A 24,528-nucleotide genomic window follows, 5' to 3' on the forward strand; every position below is an offset into this window, starting at 1 on the left:
GGCAGTTTATTGAGTTATTGCATATAGTTCTCCAAAATACGTTTTATATATATGTATATTTGCATCTGAAATCAAAGTATCTATGCTGCAGTTGGATTCGTGCATATGGCATTAAGTCCTCCCAACCTGCAGATGTACAAAATTATATATGTTGTTTACAGGCCAAAAACAAAACAAAAACAGAGAGTGTGGTTTATGCTGACTGCAGTTGTGGTGCCATACTTTGTGGGCTGCAAAAGTTACCACAAAAATAAGTGAAATAGGAATTAAAACCTCTATAAACTTTACTTAGCCTTTTTGTGGGGTTTAATGCATTTCATTTCTTTTTTCCTAAAAATATGAACTTTAAAAAGACCCTTCTATTAGGGTTGGAAAATCTAAAAACTTCCTCTACCTTGGTTTTTAAAGAAAGCTTGGGGGAACATCTGGCATAGGAGAGTTTCAATTCAGTCAGTGGGATAAGTTGGATGTTTAAGATTCTGGAAATCCTACACAACCCTATCATCTGTAATTCTACATTCCCAATAAATGTACAAATTCAGGTAGACTGAGAGTTACTGCATGCATTTTTTTAAAAAGAAAAGTGCTCTAAAAATAAACCCACAGATTGTGAAATCAAGATACAGCTACATGAAACCATTTCCCCAAAAAACTAAAATAGCATTTCTCATAGTTAGTGCCCAAGCAACTTTCACATGGTTATTGTTCCTCAGATAAAATGGAGGGGGGAAATATGAACCCCACCCTGAGCATCTTGGGGGAAAGGCAAAATGTAACAAAATCAAAAAAATAACTCCATGGTTATCTTCCCTGTAAAAACTGATCATATTATTTCACCTACACTCAGGAATTTTCAAAACCTAGAACAGAAGACTTTCCTCTTAATATACTATTAACATACTGCAGTCAATTTAATGAATATATAGCACAACATTCCTTCCTCATGATTTTCACAATCACAGGAACCCTTTTTTGGATGTGCCAAAATATCATAGATATCTTATCAGAGCATCCTTTGTAAAACAAGTGCATTTCAAGTTTTAAAAGCGTGGTGGCTTTTACTGAAGTAATGGGCACTTGGGAGAGTTGCCATCTCTCACCTGTACAGATTTATGTGCCATAATTTACATGTATAATATGAATATTAAGTATGTATAGTGATTTATATTATGAATATTGCAAAAGGGGATGCTAAATTAGCATCCCTCATTTGTGCCAAATCCAATAGACTCCCCCTAGTACCAGCCAGGCACCCAAAGTCAGCAACAGACTACTGTTTAATGTCAGGAAAGACAGGAGTCTTATGCCAATATTTAGCCTTTAAAAGCACTAGCCCCACTTCAGGGGTTGGATCCGAATCTTCCCTATTCACTTGTGATTATTGAGAGAACTCCAGTCAGGTTTCTTTTCCTCCGGGCTATGAAATTCAGTGGGTTACCATATCTGATCTGAGGCTGTGTTAAGGAGTCCTAGGTGGCTCCCCTATACCTTTCTCAAACAGCACAAGAATACTAGTTGAAGACACATGTCATAGTTATAAAGACAAACAGGAGGTGGAACCCAGGTAAGAAAACCTTCCCCTGCCACAAAGAGAGGGATGGTGCAAGCAACATGAAACTGAGAGACCAATGTCTCTTTTGTTCTATGGCCTCATATAACGTGGAGTTGAGTTGGCTTCAAGTGCAAAGCTGAAACAAAAACACCAAAGCTAGAACAACCAGTTCACTAAAATAAAATGGTTTATGAGAATGAATACACAGAAATTTTGAGAAAAGCGAGAACCAACGTGTCCTCCTTTGAGCAACAAACTTCCTTTTTGGTTTTGCATGCCTTCATTTCCCCTCTCCATAACTTTTTATAGCTCTACTTCTGGCATTCTGCACCAAAGCCACAGTTGCCATGCTATTCTTCCCTCTTACCCATTTGACAAATGTATGAATCATAAAAACAAAGGCTGAAATGTATAACTTTCCCACTTTAGTCAGCACATACATGCATACACACAAACACACACACACTCTGCTGGAAAAAGTAATTTTTCTACCTTCTTAAAACTTCCAAAGGTTCTGGCCAACAACAGCCCCCACAAAAACACCTAGAAACCTCCCAAACCATGACTGCTATGCTTAATTAAAATTAAAAAAGAGAATTAGAAAAGTCTGGTTCGGGGTACTTGGGTTAGGATTAGGGCCATGAGAACAGCTCACTTTAATTCATTTGTAATGACCTAGACCACTTTTTTCAAATTTAGGGCACAAAGCTTGCCCTTTTGAGAATGTGTGGCCTTTCCCTACACCCAACACTATGACTGGATGCACACACAGTGTCCATTGAAGCTCTCAGGGTTGCGTCAAATGAAGTTGTCCCATTAGCAGAAGGACTTCTGCCTGTGCAATGGGACTTCCTCTCCCTTTCCTCTCCCTGTGCCCCCCACATCTGCTTGGGATTTTCTACAAACCCTCCAGAGCAGATTTGTGGGGAGTGGGAGGTACAAAGAGCAGGAGAGGAAATTCCACTGTGAAAGTAGAAGACCCTTATACTGAGGGATTTCTCTGTTGGATACAACCCTTCATTTCTCCTGTCCAGTGCATTAAGCTCTCTGACCCGTCCCTTAATATTCAAATTGACTATAAGTTTTCCATGAATGCATAAACGTTTTTGCCTGCACAAGCATCCATGGAAATGGAAGGAGGAGGAGAAAATGTGGAGAAGCATTCCATTGTAATGCATTCCACATGAAAAACAAATGTGGAATATATTATGTCAAGAGCTAGTAGCTATGAGGGGAGTTGTCGCAGCAAGCATCAAAAGGAGGCAATGCCAGGAATGGTAGAAAATGCTGACCATGTTTGCTAGGAAAGGAATTCAGGTTTACACAAATAGGTATAAACTGCTATTTTAGAAAAATCAGAGCTGAGGCATTTAGCACTTCTCTGGGATGTACCTGCATTAAACCAGTTTATGGCTGGTAGTCAGCAGTGAGCCTTCAGACTTTGCCTTGGGACTTTAGCTGAGACTGCTATCAAGGTGAAGCTGACAAAAAGCTTCTTCACGCTTTGTCAAGAGCAAGGGTAGCTTGTTTGTTTGATCCTTGGAGGATTTGCAGTTAACCTGTGGTCCTCCAGCTATTGTTGAACTCCAACTCCCATCAACTCCAGCTAGCATGGCCAATGGTCAGGGATGATGGGAGCTAGAATCCAACAGCACAAAGAGGACCGTAGGTTAACCAAGGCATGGTCTAAAGAGTACAGTAGATAGTTTCAGTTCCAGCACAAGTAGCCAATCAGGAAAACACGTGAAAGACACCAATGTCAATGTCAGCTTCTGTCCTGGAGTGACCATATTCATGGTGTTACTATTAATGTATAGAAACCTTTAACAGCTTGGGACCAGTTTACCCGAAGAATCCCATTACCCCATATATCAGGCTTCCTCAACCTCAGCCCTCCAGATGTTTTGAGACTACAATTCCCAGCATCCCTCACCACTGGTCCTGTTAGCTAGGGATCATGGGAGTTGTAGGCCAAAAACATCTAGAGGGCTGAGGTCGAGGAAGCCTTGCATTTATGCACATTCAGCCACTTCAATCTGCAGAACTGGCATTTCTACAAGTTTCACATGATGTTGTTTCTGCAGCTGCAAGGAGTCAATCCTTCAGTGTGGCATCACCTACACTGTGGAACTCCCTGCTCATTGATATTAGGCAGGCTCCTTCAAGCAGCTTCAGGAAAACATTTTTCTTGGGACTGTACCACAAAGTGTGTGTGTGGGGGGGGAGGTTAACACCCCCTTCCAAGGATGCTACAGTCCCAGTCAGGATCACCCACTTGCTACCCAAGTCGTTCTGTCAGTGCATCCACACAACCCCAAACTCTCCAGCATCCTGCCTCACTGCAGCACTAGCCAGGTATGCTGCAGCAATGCCAGTGTTGGGAAGGTGGCTCTGTCCCTCTGTCCCTCCACACTGGCCACTACTGAATACATATTGTGCAAATGCAATATTTTATTTGAAAATAACACCTCACGCAACTATTCTCCAAATAAAATATATCCGGAAGTCCTAATCACCCAAAGTCTCAGGTAGCCTGTACAGTAGCTGTTGCATCACAGTATTTCTGTAGGAAGTTCTGATTTCCTTACTGCGTGCCTTTAATACCCCAGTACATATGCACATTTACTTGGAATGTCCTATTAAGTTTCATGAGGCCTAGTAGGGATGAGCAGCAGCTACAGACAAATCTTGTGCTGAATCCGGATACCTCAGAGAGATTGTTGGCTTCTCCAAGGTGTAGCAGTATCTGCACAAGCCAGGTGCTCTGAGTTAGAGGAGATACTGTATTGTGAATCACCTCGTGGCACCTTAGTGACTCAGATGCCAAAAAAGAAAGAAGCCCAACCATGCTACAGACAAGGGTCTGCAAAATGTGAAACTATGTATCTAAGCTTTCCATAAAAGGAAAACACAGGTGAAGAAAAGGTACAGCTTCACAAAATCAAACTTATGCCTCTAGCTTAAGAAAATGCCAAGATCTTGAATGGGAAGGGATAGCTCATTCACGACTGACAGGCCTAGCGTGCAAACAGCATCCTTTCCACAAGGCACCTGCACTCTCCAATTCTATTGCTTTGGAGGGAGAGATACTGAAGGAATATGTACTTTCTCACTATTACTTCTTGATCTTTTGCTGTTTTGTTCTACAGAGCAAAATACATCAGAAAGAGTTTTGATGAAGTTTGGAGGCATCCCTCCCTTAGGCACCCTTTTCTAATCATTGTCCAGCGTCTTTGACCCTTTAATTCCATTCTGATTTTATATGTTCTAAGTGTTCTTGTTCTCCTGAGCAGCGCGTGTGAACAGTCTGGTCCCTTGCTCACCATTTTGCCTAGAGAATAAGGCATATCCCTTCTTAAACACACAAAATTCATAATTAAATCCTTTCTAGCAAGAAGACAAATGAATCCTGGGAGAATTTCTGTGTGTGTAATAACCTTCTTGCTGTGCCTCCAGGAGTTGTGTCTACCATTTCCCCAACACACACACTGATTCCCTGGCAGGCACACCTGAACTCTGATTAGCTGGAAACTACTTTAGCTGCCCTTTCTTTTTTTAAAGAATTTTTTAATTAACTGACCAATCACATCAAATCAAACCAAATTACATAAATTCCAAATTACACAGCCGAATTTTTAATTTTTGTTGGAGGTACCCATATTTCAAGTTCTGAAGGGGATCCAATCAACTTCTTGCTTCTTACTGCTGTTTTAATATCCACAAATCTAACCTTATGATGTTCACAGTACTATCCAGTTCTTTCTTATTGTTTTTCCACACCTCTTGTTGTTATTTTCATATATTTTTCCTTTCTCTTTGTGACCTCTGATAGTCTCCACAAGCTGGTTAGAACAGTTTGTAATCCTGCGTGGATATTATTATTTTTATCCAGTAGCCATATCCAGACGTTTTCCATATAACATCACCTCCATACATCAAAACAGTCTTAGCGTCATTAATCTTCACCAATCTGCCTCCTTTCTCAAAACCTCTGAGGAGATTCACCAGGAATGCAGTCTGAAAACAAGTCCGTTCCTCCTCCCGGCTATAAATCCTTTGGCAAGATAGCGACTCAGAATTAATTGCTGCGCCATTCCAAAAGCTCTTATTGCTTCTCGATCTCCATAAAGCATACTTTGGTTAAAGTTTATCTCCACACAGACCTTAATCATCCTGCTTGGGTCAGTTCAACCGACAATTCTAATGAGGAGGGGTTCTTGTAAATCACATAGAAGGAAAGTAAAAAAGGTTCCCCCCCCCCATTCAGTCCCGTTGTCAACATACCCAGCCTTTGGTGTATCTTCATCGTAAAATATTCCTGTTTCTCCAACCCGTCATCTTCTTTCGCAGAGGTCACTTAAATTAGCAGACTTCACTCCCCTTCTTCACTTGAAACATGTGCATTTGCTTCTTTTGTAATTAATTATTCCAAATTGCTGCAGCTAGTGCGCGATCAGAAACAGCGTCCAGGAGAGCCGAGGTCCACACGGGGGCATGCTGCCTAGGGCCCTCACCCCTTTTTCGAATTAGGGGGTGATTTATGGGCACAGCAGGCAAGGGCAGTGTTCCCAATTTCCTTGGGGCAACAAGGGAGGCTGCCTACTCCCATAACAGCCTCTTAATTACCCCGTGTGGGTCAGAGAGATGGTATTGTCGGCCATCTTCCAATGCACCCCTAGCGGCCCCCCACTTTAGCTGCCCTTTCAGCCTACTGTGGGCCCTGAGCCCTTAATATGGGCCTTGGGGCATACAGACATTGTCCCTCTTGATTTCCCCAACCCGCAACTGATGCTTGAAACTTCCAGTGCCAGAAGTGACCATTAAGAGTAAGTTCGCAATGTTCATTTGGATAATTTAAGACCACTAGTCTGGTGCAGTGTTTTATTTCAACTCTGAGCTTCGTACCTACTATTTCTCCTCCACACCCCTTTTTTTTACTTCTACAGTGGTACCTTGGGTTACAGACGCTTCAGGTTACAGACTCCACTAACCCAGAAATATTACCTCGGGTTAATAACTTTGTTTCAGGATGAGAACAGAAATCATGCAGTGGCGGTGCAGCAGCAGCAGGAGGCCCTATTAGCTAAAGTGGTGCTTCAGGTTAAGAACAATTTCAGGTAAGAACGGACCTCCAGAAGGAATTAAGTTCTTAACCCGAGGTACCACTGTACTCAATTTGAATAAACTGCTTAATTGGATTTCTGGGCTGTACTGATTTTGGCGCACACTTGGCGGCTGTTTATCCTCCCACCATGTGGCTTAGGCTGCTTGGGGCTACACTAGGGGTTGTCAAAGTGATTGGATGAGCAGACAGGAGACAGGCTGAAGTTGCAAAAAGTCTCGGAAGTCAGCTGGCTGCTTTCCAAGACTCAAGGAGATCACCGTAAGGCAGTGGGAATCCCGCACCCTTGGCATTAGGTGACACAGAAAAGGGTTGTGGCAGCAGAGAGAAACTACTGCAGGTTCCCTAAGGCTATGAGGCTGCCCTTCAAGTTTGGTACTGAAACAGGGGGCCGTCCTACTGTCACAGAGTGCAGTGTTTTAGTTAGCCTTGTAGTTTTGAGGCCTTTGCTTCTGCGCAACTTTGTGTAATATTTTTCAATCAATCCAAATTATTTTTTAAAAAAATGTGTGCATCACCCAGCCTCTTGTTTTTAATGATATTATTTCTCTCATGTGTGGTCAAGTCCCAAGTGATTATTTTCATTTACCAGCCATGATTGTTGTTAATGTTACTTAGTGCTTACTGTCCTTGTGTGCCTCTTTTCCACATACACACTAGGGTCTTTTACTGAAGTACTATTTTGTGTGAATAAACACTCACTGCAGAAAAGTACCACACAACAATAACACACATTTAGCAAAGTGTGTTGTCCTCATCTACCTTGTGCCTGATCAGGGCAAGAGGTGGGGGCAGCGGGAGAGATGGCTCTCTGAGGCCTCCACCCACCAAGCTGAAATGCACCTTCTCTGTTGTAGCCAGAAATAGTGATGACATTCAACAGCTGCAAGTTCTCTCTCTCTCTCTCTCTCTCTCTCTCTCTCAGGATGGCAGAACTAGCAGTGGGAGCAAACAGCAGAGAATATGGGTTTGCTTTGTGTTTGCAGCAGAACCTAGATATACAACCTGCCTGCTTTGTAGGAAGCAGCTAAACAGGGAGAAGCTTCCAGGGCACTATACCACCAGAGCTGTCATCACACACCCGTAAAGGATGGAGAGAGCCAGGGGAGGACTGCACTGGTGGTGCACAAAATTCACATACCCTTGTTCCCACCACCAACTTGATGTTTTCCTCACTGTCACTCTGCTGGACACATCCCAATCTGGCAAACAACAACACTGGCACAGTTGGGAGGGTGCCATGACCGACAGGATTTCGGGTGGGATAAGTATATGGGTCCACAAGGAGCAAGTTTCCAATGCCCACATTAGCCTATTCCTCAAATCAAAAGACTTTGTTTGCAGCTCTATGTGCAGTAGAACCAGTAGCACCTCTCTAATGCTGCTGAATTTCTGACCACAAACAAAACCACAGGGAGGAAAAAGAACCCCTTTCAGTCTTCAGTCCACACACCCACACACACACACACACACACACACACACACACACACACACTGTCAACTTAAAGGAACCTAGCACAAAACCTCCTAGGCCCATTTGTATGTAATTTAGCAGGTTTGACACCTAGGGGCACTTCTGCTATTTTCAGATCAATCGCCCACAAAACACTAGCAGAGACAAACGGAATCTCTCTGAATTTATTGTTCTATTGTCAGTGTGCTGCCCCAGCTTTTTTTGCCCATTACAAACTTTCTAGGCTACTAGTGACCAATAAGCATAATAAATCTTTCTTTCTCAGCATCCCAAAACTGCAAATGCTGTCCTTATGCGGAAGCTGCAGTAGCTATCTTTCTTTGGTAGGATCCATCCCCTTAGAAGGGACTACCATGCCTGCAAATTTTATCAATTTCTGCAAAACATGAGAACTATAAAATGTTATTTAAAAAAAGAAAAAAACGATTAAACTTTAAAAGGCAGCTACCACAAAAAACACTGTATTGATTTGCCTGTAATTTGCCAAATTTTATCCACTTTGGAGGGGCTATTATGCCCACAGAAATCATGTATCTCTTTCAAAAGGAATAACACTGGAACATTTTTCAAATTTCTCAACAGTGCATAGGTAAGAACAAAGCCTCATTTTTCTGAAGAAGATTCAGACCCTGAGCTGAATCACAGAGTCTCTGAAGTGCTTTGGACCAAACTGGGCTGTTTTCCATAACGCCAACTCAAGGTCCAACCAAATATTGCGGTTGGTATATTCCCTACCTGTCAGGGTCTACAACTTAGTATTTACTGTTAAAATAATGCTAATGTTTTGCTACCAAACTTTCTTCTAGGTTCCCCTCTAAGGTGGAGAACAACTGCAACCCCAATCTAAGCCCCATTGAATTTTGTGGCGCTTACTAAAGAAGAAATATATTTACCTAGGCTGATTTGCAAGATGTGTACAACCCAAATTAAAAAGTGGCATTTTGACTCTCCATAGCGTGGTATTTTGGAATAAGAAGCAAGTAGCTCTTGACCATGTGGGCCCTGCCCCCAAACAACTACCCTTGGTGTTTTCTAAAAACACAACATTTTCAAATGCTGATAATGAATAAGAGCACATGTTCACCACACAGCCTGTTCTTGCATACTGATATTTTGTAATTATTTTTATTCCATATGACAAACTGGAATATATCCAAGAGCACCATCACATAAACATCTACACTGTGTGTGTTGCAAAGAAGCCTTAGCAGAATTCAAAGACGCCTAAAAGTGGATTTAAAAATTGCATGTGTACATACTACCTGAAATTAGACAGTAATCCGTGTCACAGGAATTGCAGATATTGTACTAAGACTGCATTTTCCAAGTAAAATCTTCTAATAGTAATTAACCTAATTGTGTTCCTGGCATCCTGAATAGCTCATTCTCTTGACACAGTGCTTGCACAGCTAGAGCAAGTGACGGCAAAGCCAGAAAAAGGCTTACAGCAACAGCACTATACACAGAAATCACAAACCTCCTGGGATTCGGGAAGTGGCTTAAAACACCAGAACTTTCAAACTTTCCCAGACATATTGAAAGGTGCTGTTGTATCAGCCCACTGTTTAATCAGCATAGTTCAACCATTCATTACAAAGGGCTGCACCCGCAAGCCCAAATGTAGCATGAATGAATTTGAAGGAACACAGAAAGTAATGTGCACATCTCGAATGGCCACTGAAAAAGGCTCAGAGTGAAATCAAATGACAGAATATGTGAATGTCCTCCAGATGTGGTTGGACTCCATCTCCCATTATCCCCGACCATAATCTATGCTGGCTGGGACTGAGTGGAGTTGGGAGTCTAAGCAACATCTGGAGGGCCACGCATTGCCCTTTCCTTCCCTGCACCAGACACACTAACCTCCCATTCCCTTTCCTGCCTACTGCCAAGATGCACATCATTCCAGCAGGTTTCCCCCTTTCTAGGGTTTCCCTTCTGCCTTGTACCTGTCCTTTTCCCTTTTGTCTTCCACCTGGTTGGATCCTTGACTACTACGACCTTTCTCCCCCTACCCTTCCCAAAACAGCTGACCTGCCTCCCCTTATTACTTTCCTGCTCCCCTGCATTCAAAAGCTGTCCTTGCATCCCTTGTCATTTAGTTTCAAGCTATTCAAAGGCCAGCTCTTAGATGCCCCCATCACTCACTCCACTAGCCTTCCCCTCTTTTTCCCCCCAGCTCACGAAGAGGGGGGGGGGGCAGAGAGAGAGAAATAGCCAAAAACTCATCTTATGGCGAGCCAAAGCACACAGCACTGCCTGCTTTTCACCCAAGCCAGATCCCAGGATGTTATTAACCCCGGCCACGGCCATTGGCTTGGCTATTAATAACATCCTGGGAGGCTGGTTGGGTGCGATGGTCCAAGGAGGGGTGCGATGAAGCTGTCCAGAAGGGAGATCCTCAAACCGTGGGACTTTTTTGGGGGAGGGGGGATGGTTGTGGCTCAACACCTTCCCCCCCCAACATCCGCTCACCTGCGGGGGGCATGGTGATGGTCTCGTTGGCGTTGCTGGAGCCCACGTTGTAGACGACCACGGCCGAGGCATTTTGCGCGGCGGCGTGCCGGATCTTATCCTTGTAAGTGCAGTTCCCCTTGGGGATGAGCGCGATCCAGATCTTGCCGGGCCCGGGCACGGCGAACCTGGCGTTGGGGTCGCAGGCTAGCCGGTCGGCGGCCGCCGAGGTCATCACCACCTGGCCCCAGACGTCGTGCTTGGGCGAGTGTTCCCCGTAGCGGCCGCACTCGCTCTTCTCGCTACGCAACTCCCCGCCGCCTGCGCCGCCGCCTGCGCCGCCAGGATCCGGGTAAGTAATGTTCACGAAGGCCGTGTACCACTCCTCTTTCTCGGCCACGGTGAAATCCAGGCACAGCAGATGCACGAAACAAAAGGAAAGCAGCCATGTTGAGAGAGCCAGGCTGCGGCACGCTTGGATCACGGACATTGCCATCTTCGCCTCCTGCTCCCGCTCGCCCCCCCGCCGCCGCGCGCGTGTCTGCATGTGGGGGGGCGCGCGCGCGCGCGTGGAGAAGGCGCGCGGGGACACGCCAGCCCGGGCGGAGGAGGAGGCAGGCGGCGCGCCCCTCACCTTTGCAACCCGCTCGGCATTCCCAGCTCCTCTGCTGGGCGCGCGGGGGAAAGGAACAAAAGCGGACGGCGGCGCAGCCTGGCTTGCCGTCGGCCCGTCCTCCTCTCGGGCGGCTTAAGAAGGGCGGGCGGGCGGCCGGCTGGCGCGCCCGGCCAAGCGGGTCCTTTTCAGTGCCAGCTGGGCTCCCCGGAGACGCGGGCGAAGGCGGCCTCTTCGCAGCTGCGGGGAAAGCCCCCGAGAGGCAGCGCGCTGCTCCGGCGGCCTCTCCGGCTCTGGAGCTCCCTCATTCCCCCCTCGCCTTGTGGGCTTCCCAGCCGCCTCACGCCAGAGGAGATGTTTTGTTTTGGAGGGTAGAAGGGGCGGGAAAAGAGGGGAGCTAAGGTTGGAGGGGGGAGCGAGGAGGTCGAGCGCAGGCAGGAGGAGCTTGCATGTGATGTCAAGAGCTCCCGCTTGCAGCTGCTCGCCTTTTGCGAGGCTGGCCTCTCGACTCCGAAGGGAAGGAAGGACGCCTGCCGGCAGACAGAGGGAAGGCAGCCTGCCCGGGCGCCGTGTGCAGGAGAGGGGAAAGGCGAGGGGCAGCGAAGCCCGCTTGGTCCCCTGTGAACTGGGGAGAGGTCACCAGGCCTCGTTCCAATGAGTCCCCGCAGGTGGGAGAATGGACTGCGCCCGCGCGGGAGGGAAGGCCTCTGTGAACGTCTCTTTCTAGAAGAAAATCTCTGCGAGGAGACAACTTGTCACAGCAGAGCAAGAGGCAGATCGAGAATTTTCAGCCTGATATACTGGGGTGATTTTAATAAAATAAAATAACTTCCAGGAAGGTGTTGTTGCTTTTTAAATTGTGGTTATAGGCAGTGCTTTTTTAAAAAAAATGTTTAGGGGTACTCTCATTTTGACTCAGGAAGATCACCATTTTATAGTTCAAATCGGGGAAAATAAATGCAGTAAATGGACAAAAGTACAGAGATTCACAAAATGTTTAGGGGTATGCGTACCCCAGCGTCCCCCCAGAAAAAAGCACTGGTTATAGGGAATATTTGGGGGGGAATGGCAACCCCCCCTTGGTGTTTGAAGTGGTATGTTCCACTTTATCACCTTGGTTCCCCCAGGGAGCTCATTCTGCTGCAGGCCATAATGAGTGCAAGCTGCATTTGCACCAGCTTATCCCAAACTGCTTCGCTATCCTGGTAACTCTTCAGTAACCATTCATATAAGCTTTCATTCAGTGTTATCCCTTGATCTCTGCTCACTCACACTTTCAGGGTTTTTTTAAGAAACCCTCACCCATCAGACAGAAAAAGCATTGCCAAAGCATTTGTAGCTGGTGTAACATTGCCTTTGCACAAAAATGCTCTCCCCCCTTTTTTTTAATGGAGAGGGTAAGTGGAGGGAGGTCTGTCCACAAATCTTATGAATGAATCCACCTAGGAAAAGTGTGCGGTCATCAGATAGAGACTGGATCAGATAGAGACTGGAAGGAACAGAATATAAATGCAGGCTGGGATTGGTTCAATACAGTGGTACCTCGGGTTAAGTACTTAATTCGTTCCGGAGGTCCGTACTTAACCTGAAACTGTTCTTAACCTGAAGGACCACTTTAGCTAATGGGGCCTCCTGCTGCCGCCGCGCCTCTGGAGCATGATTTCTGTTCTCATCCTGAAGCAAAGTTCTTAACCTGAAGCACTATTTCTGGGTTAGTGGAGTCTGTAACCTGAAGCGTATGTAACCTGAAGCATATGTAACCCGAGGTACCACTGTACTGCTCTTTGCACTTTGCACTTGTTTGAAAAGCTTGCAGAGAGAAGGACAAATTAATCCTGGGGTGGGGTGGGGAGACAGCAGGTGCATGTGGACAGCCCCGGGCAATGAGTTACAGGTCTGGAACAGCCATCGCATCTCGTACATCAGCTTTCCTGTAGCTTGCCATCACCTTCAGTGCAAGGGTCTTCAATGCAGCAAATCACACATTCAGCTGTGTGACTCACCAAACGGTGAGTCATCCAGTGATGCATGTGTGAATCAGCCCTCTGGGAGCCACAGCCAAGGTTTCCTCGTGTGTATTCATAGGCACAGCATGGGATTTCTGCTGTTAGTCAAGGACTGTAGGTGGCTACAAAAACCATGTCTGCAGCTGATCCACTTTCGAATCACAAGTTTTAAAGACTTGTTTCCCTCCCTACAGCAACAAGGTTAGCCACATACTTGCATCTTTTCCTATCAGAAGCTACTCAACAAGCAGGAACATATGGAGTGTGGGGTTAGTCTAATCCGTGGCAGAAAAAAGGGAAGAAGAAAAAGCATGGTGAAACAGTGAGATCCAGCCGCACATCCTGTTAGTGTTGAGGCAACCTCTGACTGCCTCCCATAGCCACTAAGACTGCAGTCTTGTACACATTTACTGGCAAGTAAGCAGTGGGACTTACTTTTGAGTAGATATGCCACTTGATTAGTTTATGTTTCATTTTTTAGATGGCCACAACAACCCACATTATCAAGCCTCTTCGTATGTATGTTGAACCATTACAATAAATCTCTTGTCACCCTTCTCATAATACTTGCATTGTATATATGATGATAATATAAATGTTATGATGTGGTGTCCTGGTCCACCTTTCTTTGCTCTCTGCTTCTAGTAACTTCATGGCTCTTACCAGTGCTTAATTTCAGCCCCAGATTCAGCCCTGGAAATTTTTGAATTGTGAAGGCTCAGTTCGGGAATGCAGGAGTAAATAATGAAGATTATACCTCTGATCATGTGCATACTTTTCTCAATACTCAGTGAAATCCCAGGGAATCCTTATACAACTAGGACTGGTCATGAAGAACTCCATTAACTGCCACTATTCTATTATACACAGCTGTGAGATAATCTTTGGCCTGAATCCAAAACTGCTGCTCCTTTTCCAGCCCTAGCCTAGCCACATCCTCACCATTGACAATTACTGTACTATAGTTGCTGACTGTCCACTCTCTTTTTCCATTATTGGGCTTGAGATTCTGATTCAGCCTTCTTTGATCTGGCTATCCACAGGCCACAGAGAACACCGATGACACAATGGAAGAGATAACATCCCTCTTTGTGTGCATGTATATAGCTTGGTCTCCTATATCTGCCCAGATGTTCATGCAGGTCATGCATTTCTAAAATATGGAAGCAGAACAGCTATAAGAGGAAGAGGTAGTAGTAGTAGTAGAAGAAGAAGAACAATAAAATGTATTGATTGGAATAGATAAAAGAAGACAAAAAGTCTTCTTTCTCCAGAAGAGCAAAAAAACAAAGCACTTCAGTTTTAATTGCAGCCACCAAACCTTTTGTAGAAGCATCACAATTGAATCATGTGATCTCCGCATGGGGTGGATCCTGCTGGTGGCAGTGATGGGCTTTGGTAATATCGCACCTTGGCAAGGACAAAATTTGGCGCCCCCTCTAAATATTTCTTATTTACGCAACAATTCCATTTGGTACAATTGCTTTTTTATGAATCTTCTCAGTAGGTATCCATATAAATACAGGTTTGTTGTTGTTGTTTTACATTCCTTGGCTCAGTGCCCTGTGGGGGGGGGACCACTCACACCGCCCTAAATCTGGAGCTGCTGGTGGGATTTCAAGTGCTGCATGAGGTCTTGGTTGCTTTGCTTCCATTCTCTCATCTCAACAAGAGGGGAAGAGTCAAGGAGAAGATGGGCTGGGGACATGGCTACGTGGGGTGGGGGAGAAGGGGAAGTGACCAGAGTGAACTGACGCCACGGGCTGGATGAAATTCAGCCATGGGCCAAGCAACAGAATAATAAACTGGGATTATTTATTGAAATATTCATATGCCACGCCTTCATTTAAAAAAACAAACCCCAGCAAGGTGGTCTACAGCAGTGTTCCCCAACCTTGGGTCTCCAGCTGTTTTTGGACTACAACTCCCATCATCCCTCGCTAGCAAGACCAGTGGTCAAGGATGATGGGAATTGTAGTCCGAAAACAGCTGGAGACCCAAGGTCGGGGAACACTGGTCTACAGCATACAAAATTACAATAAAAACACCAGTAAAAGCATAAATAAAAAGAAATGCACATTGCAAAGGCCTGTCTGAATAACATCATGTTGAGAAGACATCTAAAAGAAGGCAAGGATGATTCCTGCTGAACGTCTGTTGGCAGGGAGTTCCACAGAGCAGAGCCAGCCACATGAAAGGCTTGGTCCCTTTCAGAAACCAAGCGAACCTCAGGGGTGTGAGGAAGCACAAGAAGAGTCCCACCAGTGGATCTTGGTGATCAAGGTGGAGTGTAAGGAGACAGGCAGTCCTCAAGGTATTTGGGCCCAAGTTGTGTAGGCTTTTGCAAATTAACACAAGAGCTGCAAACCTGGCCTGGTAGCAAACTCGGAGACCAGCACAGCTCTCTCAGAAGAGGAGTGACATTTTGCCAGTAGCCTGCTTCTGTGAGTCGTCTGGCCCTTGCAGCTTCCAGACCAGATACAAGGGCAGCCCTACATGAAACATATTATGGAAATCAAGTCTTGAGGTTACCCCAATGCATGGACCGCTGTGGTCAGACTATGAGCAGTGCTTTAATACACACACAGCCCACTGTATTGTTATCAAATTTTCAAGAAGATGGAAAGAACAGTTCTTATGCAATGGCCAACAAAGAGGAAAGTAGAACAGCTCAACAGCCAAAGTAGGTGGAGAGAAATAGTTTTTCTTTTCATATGTCATCTCTGAGCAGAGGGTGGTGGGTGAAGGAGTAGCATCAGTGGGAGGCAGCTGAGTCATAGTCCTTTAGCTGCCTCCAGAGCTACTGGTGGGAGCTGAGGCTTTCACGAAGAATGGGGAAAGGCAAAACCCTTGACTATTTTTAGTTCTTCCATCCCTGCCGATAGCTGCTGGGGGAAAGATATAGCCTGACATTTTACATTTGTTCTTCATCAAGGTAAAAGAAATACAGAATATTTATTTCATAAAATTATATTCCACATTCCAAGGAGAACCCTCACAAAACAGCTTCCAACAAATGAAGGGGTGTGTGTGAACCAATGGGTGGTATTCAATTAAATATTACTCTGAGTAGACCTGCCTGCTGAAATCAATGGACATTTAAAAAAAAAAGTTTTAAAATTTGAATTTGACCTGAACATCATCATCTAGTGTCACATTTGTATAATGCACTTAAAATGCACTTAAAACATTATATTTGCAACTGTATAGCTAGTCCCCAGCCAAGTCTTTATTCCAGTGGGTCTCCTCTGTGTAAAACCTAGTTGAATTTGTTGTCATCTGTCTGTCTCAAGAAATAATGAAGTGTGCTTCCAGGGGGTGAAGTGGAACCATGCACTAGCAGCACCAAAGTGACCTTCCCAAGGCACAGGCAAGGGCAGTGTGTATGGAAGTCCTGGGCTGCCCAGACGACAAGACCCCTGTCTCAGCTTTGCTGATGTGGTCCAAAGGAAAGCAGAGTGATAAGTTTGGGCACCAGCTGGACTGCAGGAGTTGCCAGAAGGAGGCGTAAAAGGCACCGTCCAACCATCTTAGGGACTCCACTCTGGATTTGTGTAGTGTTTCATCCATAGTCTTTTCTTCACCCGAAGATATTCAGTATAAGGCAGCAGAGGATTAGGATCAGAGTTTTCCTTCTCATGCTGGAACACTGGGTCAAAGGCAACCAAGTGAAATTCAACATGCAAGCTTTTACTGAAAAGGACCTAGCAGTTCGAAAGCACGTCAAAGTGCAAGTAGATAAATAGGTACCACTCTGGCGGGAAGGTAAATGGCATTTCCGTGCACTGCTCTGGTTCACCAGAAGCGGCTTAGTCATGCTGGCCACATGACCCGGAAGCTGTACGCCAGCTCCCTCAGCCAGTAAAGCGAGATGAGCGCCACAACTGCAGAGTCGTCTGCGACTGGACCTAACGGTCAGGGGTCCCTTTACCTTTAAGTATATATAGGATTGCAGCCTAAGGCGGACTTTTTAGGGAGTGAAATTGACTAGTCTCGATGCAAAGTGTGGAGAAACTCCTTTACAGCTTCATCTCAGGGGTGGTTTGTATGTGTGTGCAGCAGACAATGGACATAATGTTCCTAGTCGGTTTCTCTACCTGTGAGAAAATGCTTTGCAGGCTGAAGTTAGAGTCACATCACAAGAGATCTGGTACCTTGTGGCATAGACACGGCTCTGACATTGATGCAGTCACATTACAGACAACACTAGAAATCACAATGAGTCCTGCTGGGTGTAGGGAAACTCTATTTTCTCTAACAATGTATTGCAGTAGGAGTGCTGCAAAATTGTGACATTCCAGAAATATAAGCGCATTTGTCATATTCTAAACCAATCATCTGGAAAGGCACAAAGAATTATTTAAAAGGCACCCATTCTCTACTCACAGGAGGAGCAAGCTAACCATAACTGATCAATCTCTCTGGAACACAACAGAGTATTAGCAGAGGTAATTTCCCGCTGTTCCAGGTGAGTGGCCTTAATTATGTTATGCCCATTTTTATTTCAAATTTTTGAATTTGAAAGCAAAATTGTTCCATGGTCTGCAGAATAGCCCATTATGGAATAAAGCAACTGTGAAAATGCCCCTAGAGAATGGAATCTTGTTAAGAAATGAGATCTTTATCCACCACAATGTGAACATCAAAACGAAGACTGCTTTACAATCAGTTGCGCACATCAGCCTATGTGAGAAATGAAAGCAGTAATTTGAAGTTTCCAGCAGCCAAGGCCATGCAGAGGGGAAGTCTCATGGAGACAGAATTCTCAGAGAACTGGGAAATTAATGCCAAAGATTATTTAATGCTTGAGGCAGCGAGGAGGAAAATCTCGCCATGATTCGTGTTGCAGGCACCGAGGAATTAAAAAGAGGTTAGTGCCCTCCCCATGTGTCACTCACTCTGCATCTTCCTAGAAATCTTTAATGCCACCTTTTTTGAATGTGTTTGTTATGTGAGCATCCATCAGAAGTAGGGGGGGGGGGAGAATATGCACCCAGATCACATGTAAAACTTCAAAAGTTATTTTAAACATGTGAAAAGATGCATGGTTTTCTAGGAGGTGAGCACTCACATTTTTCAATTCATTTATCTTTTGATGGCGTAGAGTTGCATGCTCCAGCGGAGGGTCAATCATCCCCACTTGACCATATGGTTCACTAGGTGGAGAACCAAGTATGCCTTTTTGTGCTGCCCTTTCCCTCCTCCCTGAAGCAAAACCAATCCCTTAGGATTGAAGCTGACTATACTAAGGCTGCATTCAAACAGCATTCTCCCTCCCCATTTTCTCAATGTTTCCCTAATTGTTAATTTCTGTATTATAACTTTTGCATGACGAAAAAAAACACTCACAGAAAATAGTTCCTATGAAGCTGAGTTTGCATACTATTCCTGGAAGGATGAACGTCTCTATTATTTGTTAAAATCTTTGTGGTGCTGAGGTCCAGCCACTAGAGGGAGATGTTGTTCTATAAGAGGGCTCTCGGATTACTTTAATTCTCTGCCTGCCGTTTTTCAAAATCCCTCCAATTTGCCTGCCTTCAGTTTGCATTAGTTAATTCCCCACTAACCCTTGCTTGTAGCATTAGTGTTAGAAAGACATCGAGTCATAAGTACATTTAGGGCTGGACTTAAATCACTTTATTGGTAAAAAAAGAGTGCTCTTATTTCTTGCGATTCTTCTCTGTGTGATACCTTTGTGCACACTATACATTTAAAGCACCCTCCCCCCAATAATTCTGGTCATGGTAGTTTGTTCAGGATTATTGGGAATTGTAACTCTGTGGCTAGTAAACTGCACTGCCCAGAATTCTTTGGGGGAAAGAATGGGCGTTGAATGTCCAGTTCGAAAGCACGTCAAATAGGTACCGCTCCGGTGGGAAGGTAAACAGCGTTTCCGTGCGCTGCTCTGGTTCGCCAGAAGCTGCTTAGTCATGCTGGCGACATGACCCGGAAGCTGTACGTCAGCTCCCTCGGCAAGTAAAGCGAGATGAGCGCCGCAACCCCAGAGTCGGCCACGACTGAACCTAATGGTCAGGGGTCCCTTTACCTTTATGTATGAAGCCACACATGTACACACTGCAATCACAGGTATTAGCAAATTGATCGCTTGTGCATTGCAAAGGATCCTGGAGGGATGCACTGTTCTCTGTGTATCCTTTTCCCCATTCCCCACAACAGAACCCTCATAGCAATGAATGGCAGCCATTCTGACAGATGGGAGAAAGTAAAGGATGCGCTCAGGGACCCTGCTGAGGTAGGATTGCTAGATGCCAAAAAGGACAGGGATCCTGCAACTTTGCTGGTTGTGCAGAAGAGGGAATAAAAAGGTAAAGGTAAAGGACCCTTGGACAGTTAAGTCCAATCAAAGGCGACTATGGAGTTGCAGCGCTCATCTTGCTTTCAGTCCGAGGGAGCTGGCGTTTGTCCACAGACAACTTTCCGTGTCATGTGGCCAGCATGACTAAACCGCTTCTGGTGCAACGGAACACCGTGATGGAAACCAGAGCACATGGAAACGCCGTTTACCTTCCTGCCACAGCGATACCTAATTATCTACTTGCACTGATGTGCTTTGGAACTGCTAGGATGGCAGGAACTGGGACAGAGCAATGGGAGCTTACTCCGCCGCAGGGATTTGAACCGCTGACCTTCTGATCAGCAAGCCGAAGAGGCTCAGTGGTTTAGACCACAGCACCACCCGCATCCCAGAAGAGGGGATATCAGTTGCGTAGCTTGTCTTGCATCTGGCCAGCCTATATCGCAGTGGGGATTAAAACTTCTCCCTTGTCTACTAATGCTAGTAGATGTGAAGTAGCCTGCTATAGGGAGCTTAACAGGGTGGGTTATAGTGCACTATGTCTGACTTAAATCCAGCTGAAGGTTTTGAGGATTAGGTGCAAGTCAATTGAAAACAAAATACATCAAGATTTTGTTGTCTTGGTTCAAGTCAATACCTGATGGTATGTGATCCTACGCACAGACAAGGGGGGACGGTTATTAATGACATTCTGTCCTGCCTCCCCACCCCCAAGCAGTTCAGGATGGCATATACAGTGGTACCTTGGGTTAAGAACTTAATTCGTTCTGGAGGTCTGTTCTTAACCTGAAATTGTTCTTAACCTGAAGCACCACTTTAGCTAATGGGGCCTCCCGCTGCCGCTGCTGTGCAATTTCTGTTCTCATCCTGAAGCAAAGTTCTTAACCCGAGGAACCATTTCTGGGTTAGCAGAGTCTGTAACCTGAAGCATTTGTAATCTGAAGCGTCTGTAACCCAAGGTACCACTGTATGTGTCATTGTCTCCTGCACACACACACACACACACCATTATGTTCTCACAACAATGCTGTGAGGTAGGGCAAGTTTAGAGAGAGGGGTTAAGGAGTAACAATGCGGCGGCTGCTTACTCTCGGCCTAAACAACCTCACACTGACAGAGTGTTGATTTGAACATGAGTCTCTCTGGCCCAAAATTTTAGGCACTGCACCCCATTAATTCTCCACTGGGTTCAGTGGGACTCACTTCTCAGTAGACCAGGAACGAGGAACCTGTGGTCTTCTAAATGCTGTGCATCTCTCTAGCCCTTATCAGCTCCATCCAGCATGGCCAATATTCATGGATAATGGGACCTGCAGCTCAGAAATATCTGGATGGCCAAGGATTTCCCAACCCTTCAGTTAGCAGACATAGGGTTGGACATTCGTGAGGATAATTTATGTGTGATATTCTGCATCATAATGTGCAATAATGAAGTTTAAACTTCAGGAAATGGGTAGTTTTGCATGGGATCTAAATCTCAGATACATTGACAACGCCATGAAGAGCAAAACTACTGTATTTTTTGCTCTATAAGACTCACTTTTCCCAAAACGTAAGGGGAAATGCGTGTGCGTCTTATGGAATGAATACAGGCTGTGCAGCTATCCCAGAAGCCAGAACAGCAAGAGGGATTGCTACTTTCATTGCGCAAGCAATCCCTCTTGCTGTTCTGGCTTCTGAGATTCAGATTTTTTTCCTCTTGTTTTCTCCTCCAAAAACTAGGTGCGTCTTATGGTTTGGTGCGTCTTATAAAGCGAAAAATACGGTATTTTAGAAGCATGCAGTTGGGGTTTGGGGAGTCTGTGACCCTCCAGATTTTGTGAACTACGACTCCCATCATCCTTGACCGCTGGCCATGCTTGCTAGGGCTAATGGAAGCTGGAGTCCAACAGTATCAAGAGAGAGACAGGTTCCCTCCCCCTGCATCAGGTCTACGCTGCAGCAAAATGCAATAAAACAGATTCTGAACAAAAACTGGAGCAGCAGAGATTAATGTTAAGAAACAGTAGAAAACTCACACATAGTGTTGCGAGGTTTGTCATTCCAGTTCTTGCATTCTAGCTCTTGCCCACCTTCAGACATGTTATTTGTCAAGCAGATGATATTTGTCATCCAACAGATATTGTATCAAACTCTAAGTGATAGATTGCTGTGTCATTTCATCAGCCTCCAGGAGCAATAACAATACTTAGACTAAGTCAACTGCACTGAGTTATACAACCACTCAGTCTCCCTGCACTTCAGATGGGAGAAGCTGGCAATGTTTTTTTCGTGGCTGGCCTCTCCAGCTCACTCAGAAGTAACCCCATTGCATTCGAGGAGCTATTTTTAATTTGCCAAAATTATACTAAAATATTACCAAGCCGTGAAGATGAAAGCGATAGTAACAAATGCAGTACTGTGCTGGGGGTGGGGGGATCCTTAAAAAACAAAACATTCTGCATAAATTAATGAGAAAATAAATTGCATCTGAAAATTATCAAAGGAGAGAGGCATCCCCCCTGCTTCTAAATGTCTCGTTTTTTGTGGGGGGTTTTGCACTTACCATATTTATGGGGTGGCAGAGAGGTGTTAGTGAGTGTCCTTTCATGCTGCAAATCATCTCACCAGTCCTCTGCCCCCTTCGGGCTCCTCAGTTATCCTAGGCTGGAGCTGGCACAGTGAAAACTAAAACAGCAGAACACCCACCTCCTACAAGCCTGTCTGGTGCAAGTCAGCAGGACTTTGGGTGGGATCAATGGCTCTGTTTAGCTGCTCCCCTTGAGAGGTTGAGATGACTTAAGCAGAAGTTTGGAACCTCCTGTGGTTTCAGTTTTTTGCAGCTAGGAAATCACATCAGTGATGAAACTCTGAATGGTTCTTCACTACCACACTTTACACTGTTTGAAAAAAAGATGATCAATCAATCAATATGAGAAATTCCAGAGGATTTGTTTTATTTTGATTGAAAACCATCTTCTGAAGGGAGACTATGTTAAACCTCATTGGGAAAAGATGTTATGTACAACAGTGACGTAGGACGGATTTAAAAAAAATATCTGGAGAAATATCAAATTAAATCCGTGTTCATCTGAGAGATAATTATTATAAATTGCAACATGCTAGTATCTAACTCCAGGGGGGAAATGGGTGAAATATATACGGTAATTACTAGTGGGCCTATAACAAAATGTTGCAGCATGCAGTGTTCCTGTTCAGCCTTCTCACAAGCAAACTATGCTCTGTCCATGTCATTTTCCCTAGCCACCAGTTTTCTTCCTCCCACCAAATTTTTAGTGGCAAACATTTCATGGCCACTAAATGTACTCAATCCTGACTGGAATGATTTTGCAGCTTTTTGGTCCCTTCAAGTATATATGTGGAGCTTGCTGATACTTCCCTCTTGTGTGTGGATGGTGTCCTTTGGCTTATATAAGGAACAGCACTTGGAGAATGAGTTCACCATTGGTGTATATAACTTGAAAAGGTTTACTTTTAAGTTCCTGCTGGGAAGGTTGAGCATATGCCGTGTGACACAATCCTATGCATATTTACTTGGAACATGATTTCTGCAAGGTTTACTCCCAAGTAAGCCCCTATTGGATTGCCACCTAAGTGTCTCCCATCAAACCACCCACAGACTGCAATTCTGTACTTACTTCTGAGTAAACATGTACAGGATTGCATGGTAAACATCTGTAATATTGGCTGGATCGTGCCTTCAATTTGTAAACATATGTTTATAGGTGTTGAAAATATACTTGACAATGTCAGCTTACTATTAGTAATAATATTATTTCCACCCCACCCACCTGAGAGCCTTATATTGAATCAGAATATAAACCCACTGTATTGTCTTCTGTTATTTTTTACTGCATTTATATCCTACCCTTTTCTCTGAGCTCGAGGAATCATACCTGGTTTTCCCTCTCATTTAATCCGTGAGGTAGATTAAGCTGAGAGAGTGTGACTGGCCTAAGGTCACCCAGGGAGCATCATGGCAGAGTACGGATTTGAACCTTGGTCTTCCAGATCCTAGTCCAACACTATGTTGAAAATAAATAACAACATTCCGTGAGGGGCACTCTAACCAACATATCACACTACCTGTAGTGGCAGACAGAGTCTCACCCTTCCCACACCCACACTCTTATTTGATAAGCTGGGGCTTGAAGCTGGGATTTTGGCTACTAACCCCGATCTGTAGAAACGAGTCACTGCACCAAAAATGGGTGAATTGGTACCAAGTGTGCTGAATAAGGTTGATTGTGGTTTTCTTTTCTCCAAGATCTATTTCTCAGTAGCTGGAAAACAGGTGGTGACCTTGCAGTTATCACTGCATTATGTCAGCATCTGTCAGCAACATAAAAAGCACATAAGACAGTGATAGCGGTGAGCAGCTTATCATCCGCTTATCACTAAACGAGTGATTGGTGCCTAAATGCATATGAAACCTAAATGCATGATATGACTCTGCACAGGGTCCTCTGGGTCCTCTGTGCAGGACCCAGCCCTGAAGAGAATTTGCAGTCGGAACCCTGTTTCCACAGGCAACTCTCATTTGCTTACATCCACTTAATGGGTGCATTTTGCTGTATAGTAAGTAAAACATGCTATTTGCACCAATTGTTTAGAAACGTGTAGCCTTAGATTCTCTGCTCTATTTGCTTTTGTGCTGCAGTACCTGGACCAACAGATAAATGCCTTGGTCAAAGAGACCTTACCGCAGTCAAATAGTGGCATAGCTTTTAAGGTCACTTGCTGAAAAGCAAATTACATTTGATGGATGCTGCTTCAAAGGTCAGTTAGTAAGGTAGTCAGCACCTGTTTTATAGTGCAATTCCCTGGACCCAAGCTTATTGAATGCTGAAAGATGCACTGCTTTAAACGAAGATAATCATAGGTTTTGTTTAGATGGGAACATGCTTTGTTTAGAAAGAAAGAGAAGTGAATTTAGTTAAAAAGCATTACAGTTGAGGTTAACTGAAATATACTCAGAGTCGCAAAGTGAT

At 44.7% G+C, this 24,528-nt stretch overlaps 2 protein-coding genes across 2 annotated transcripts in view; one reads left to right on the top strand and one right to left on the bottom strand.

Annotated features, from left to right (window-relative positions):
- RNF150 (ring finger protein 150) overlaps nucleotides 1-12,106 on the bottom strand; it is a 90,294-nt gene extending 78,188 nt beyond the window's left edge. Inside the window, exon 1 of the mRNA XM_082237716.1 lies at nucleotides 10,624-12,106. Within this exon, the coding sequence (XP_082093842.1) occupies nucleotides 10,624-11,149 (526 nt within the window). The 5' untranslated portion in view covers nucleotides 11,150-12,106. The remainder of the gene's footprint in view (nucleotides 1-10,623) is intronic.
- The window catches only part of ZNF330 (zinc finger protein 330), a 37,134-nt gene continuing 23,537 nt past the window's right edge, over nucleotides 10,932-24,528 (top strand). Inside the window, exon 1 of the mRNA XM_082237756.1 lies at nucleotides 10,932-10,954. The gene's annotated coding sequence lies outside the window, so the exon portion shown is untranslated. The remainder of the gene's footprint in view (nucleotides 10,955-24,528) is intronic.

The sequence above is a fragment of the Podarcis vaucheri genome, assembly GCF_965113315.1.
Source record: "Podarcis vaucheri genome assembly, chromosome: 9".
Lineage (NCBI taxonomy): Eukaryota > Metazoa > Chordata > Lepidosauria > Squamata > Lacertidae > Podarcis > Podarcis vaucheri.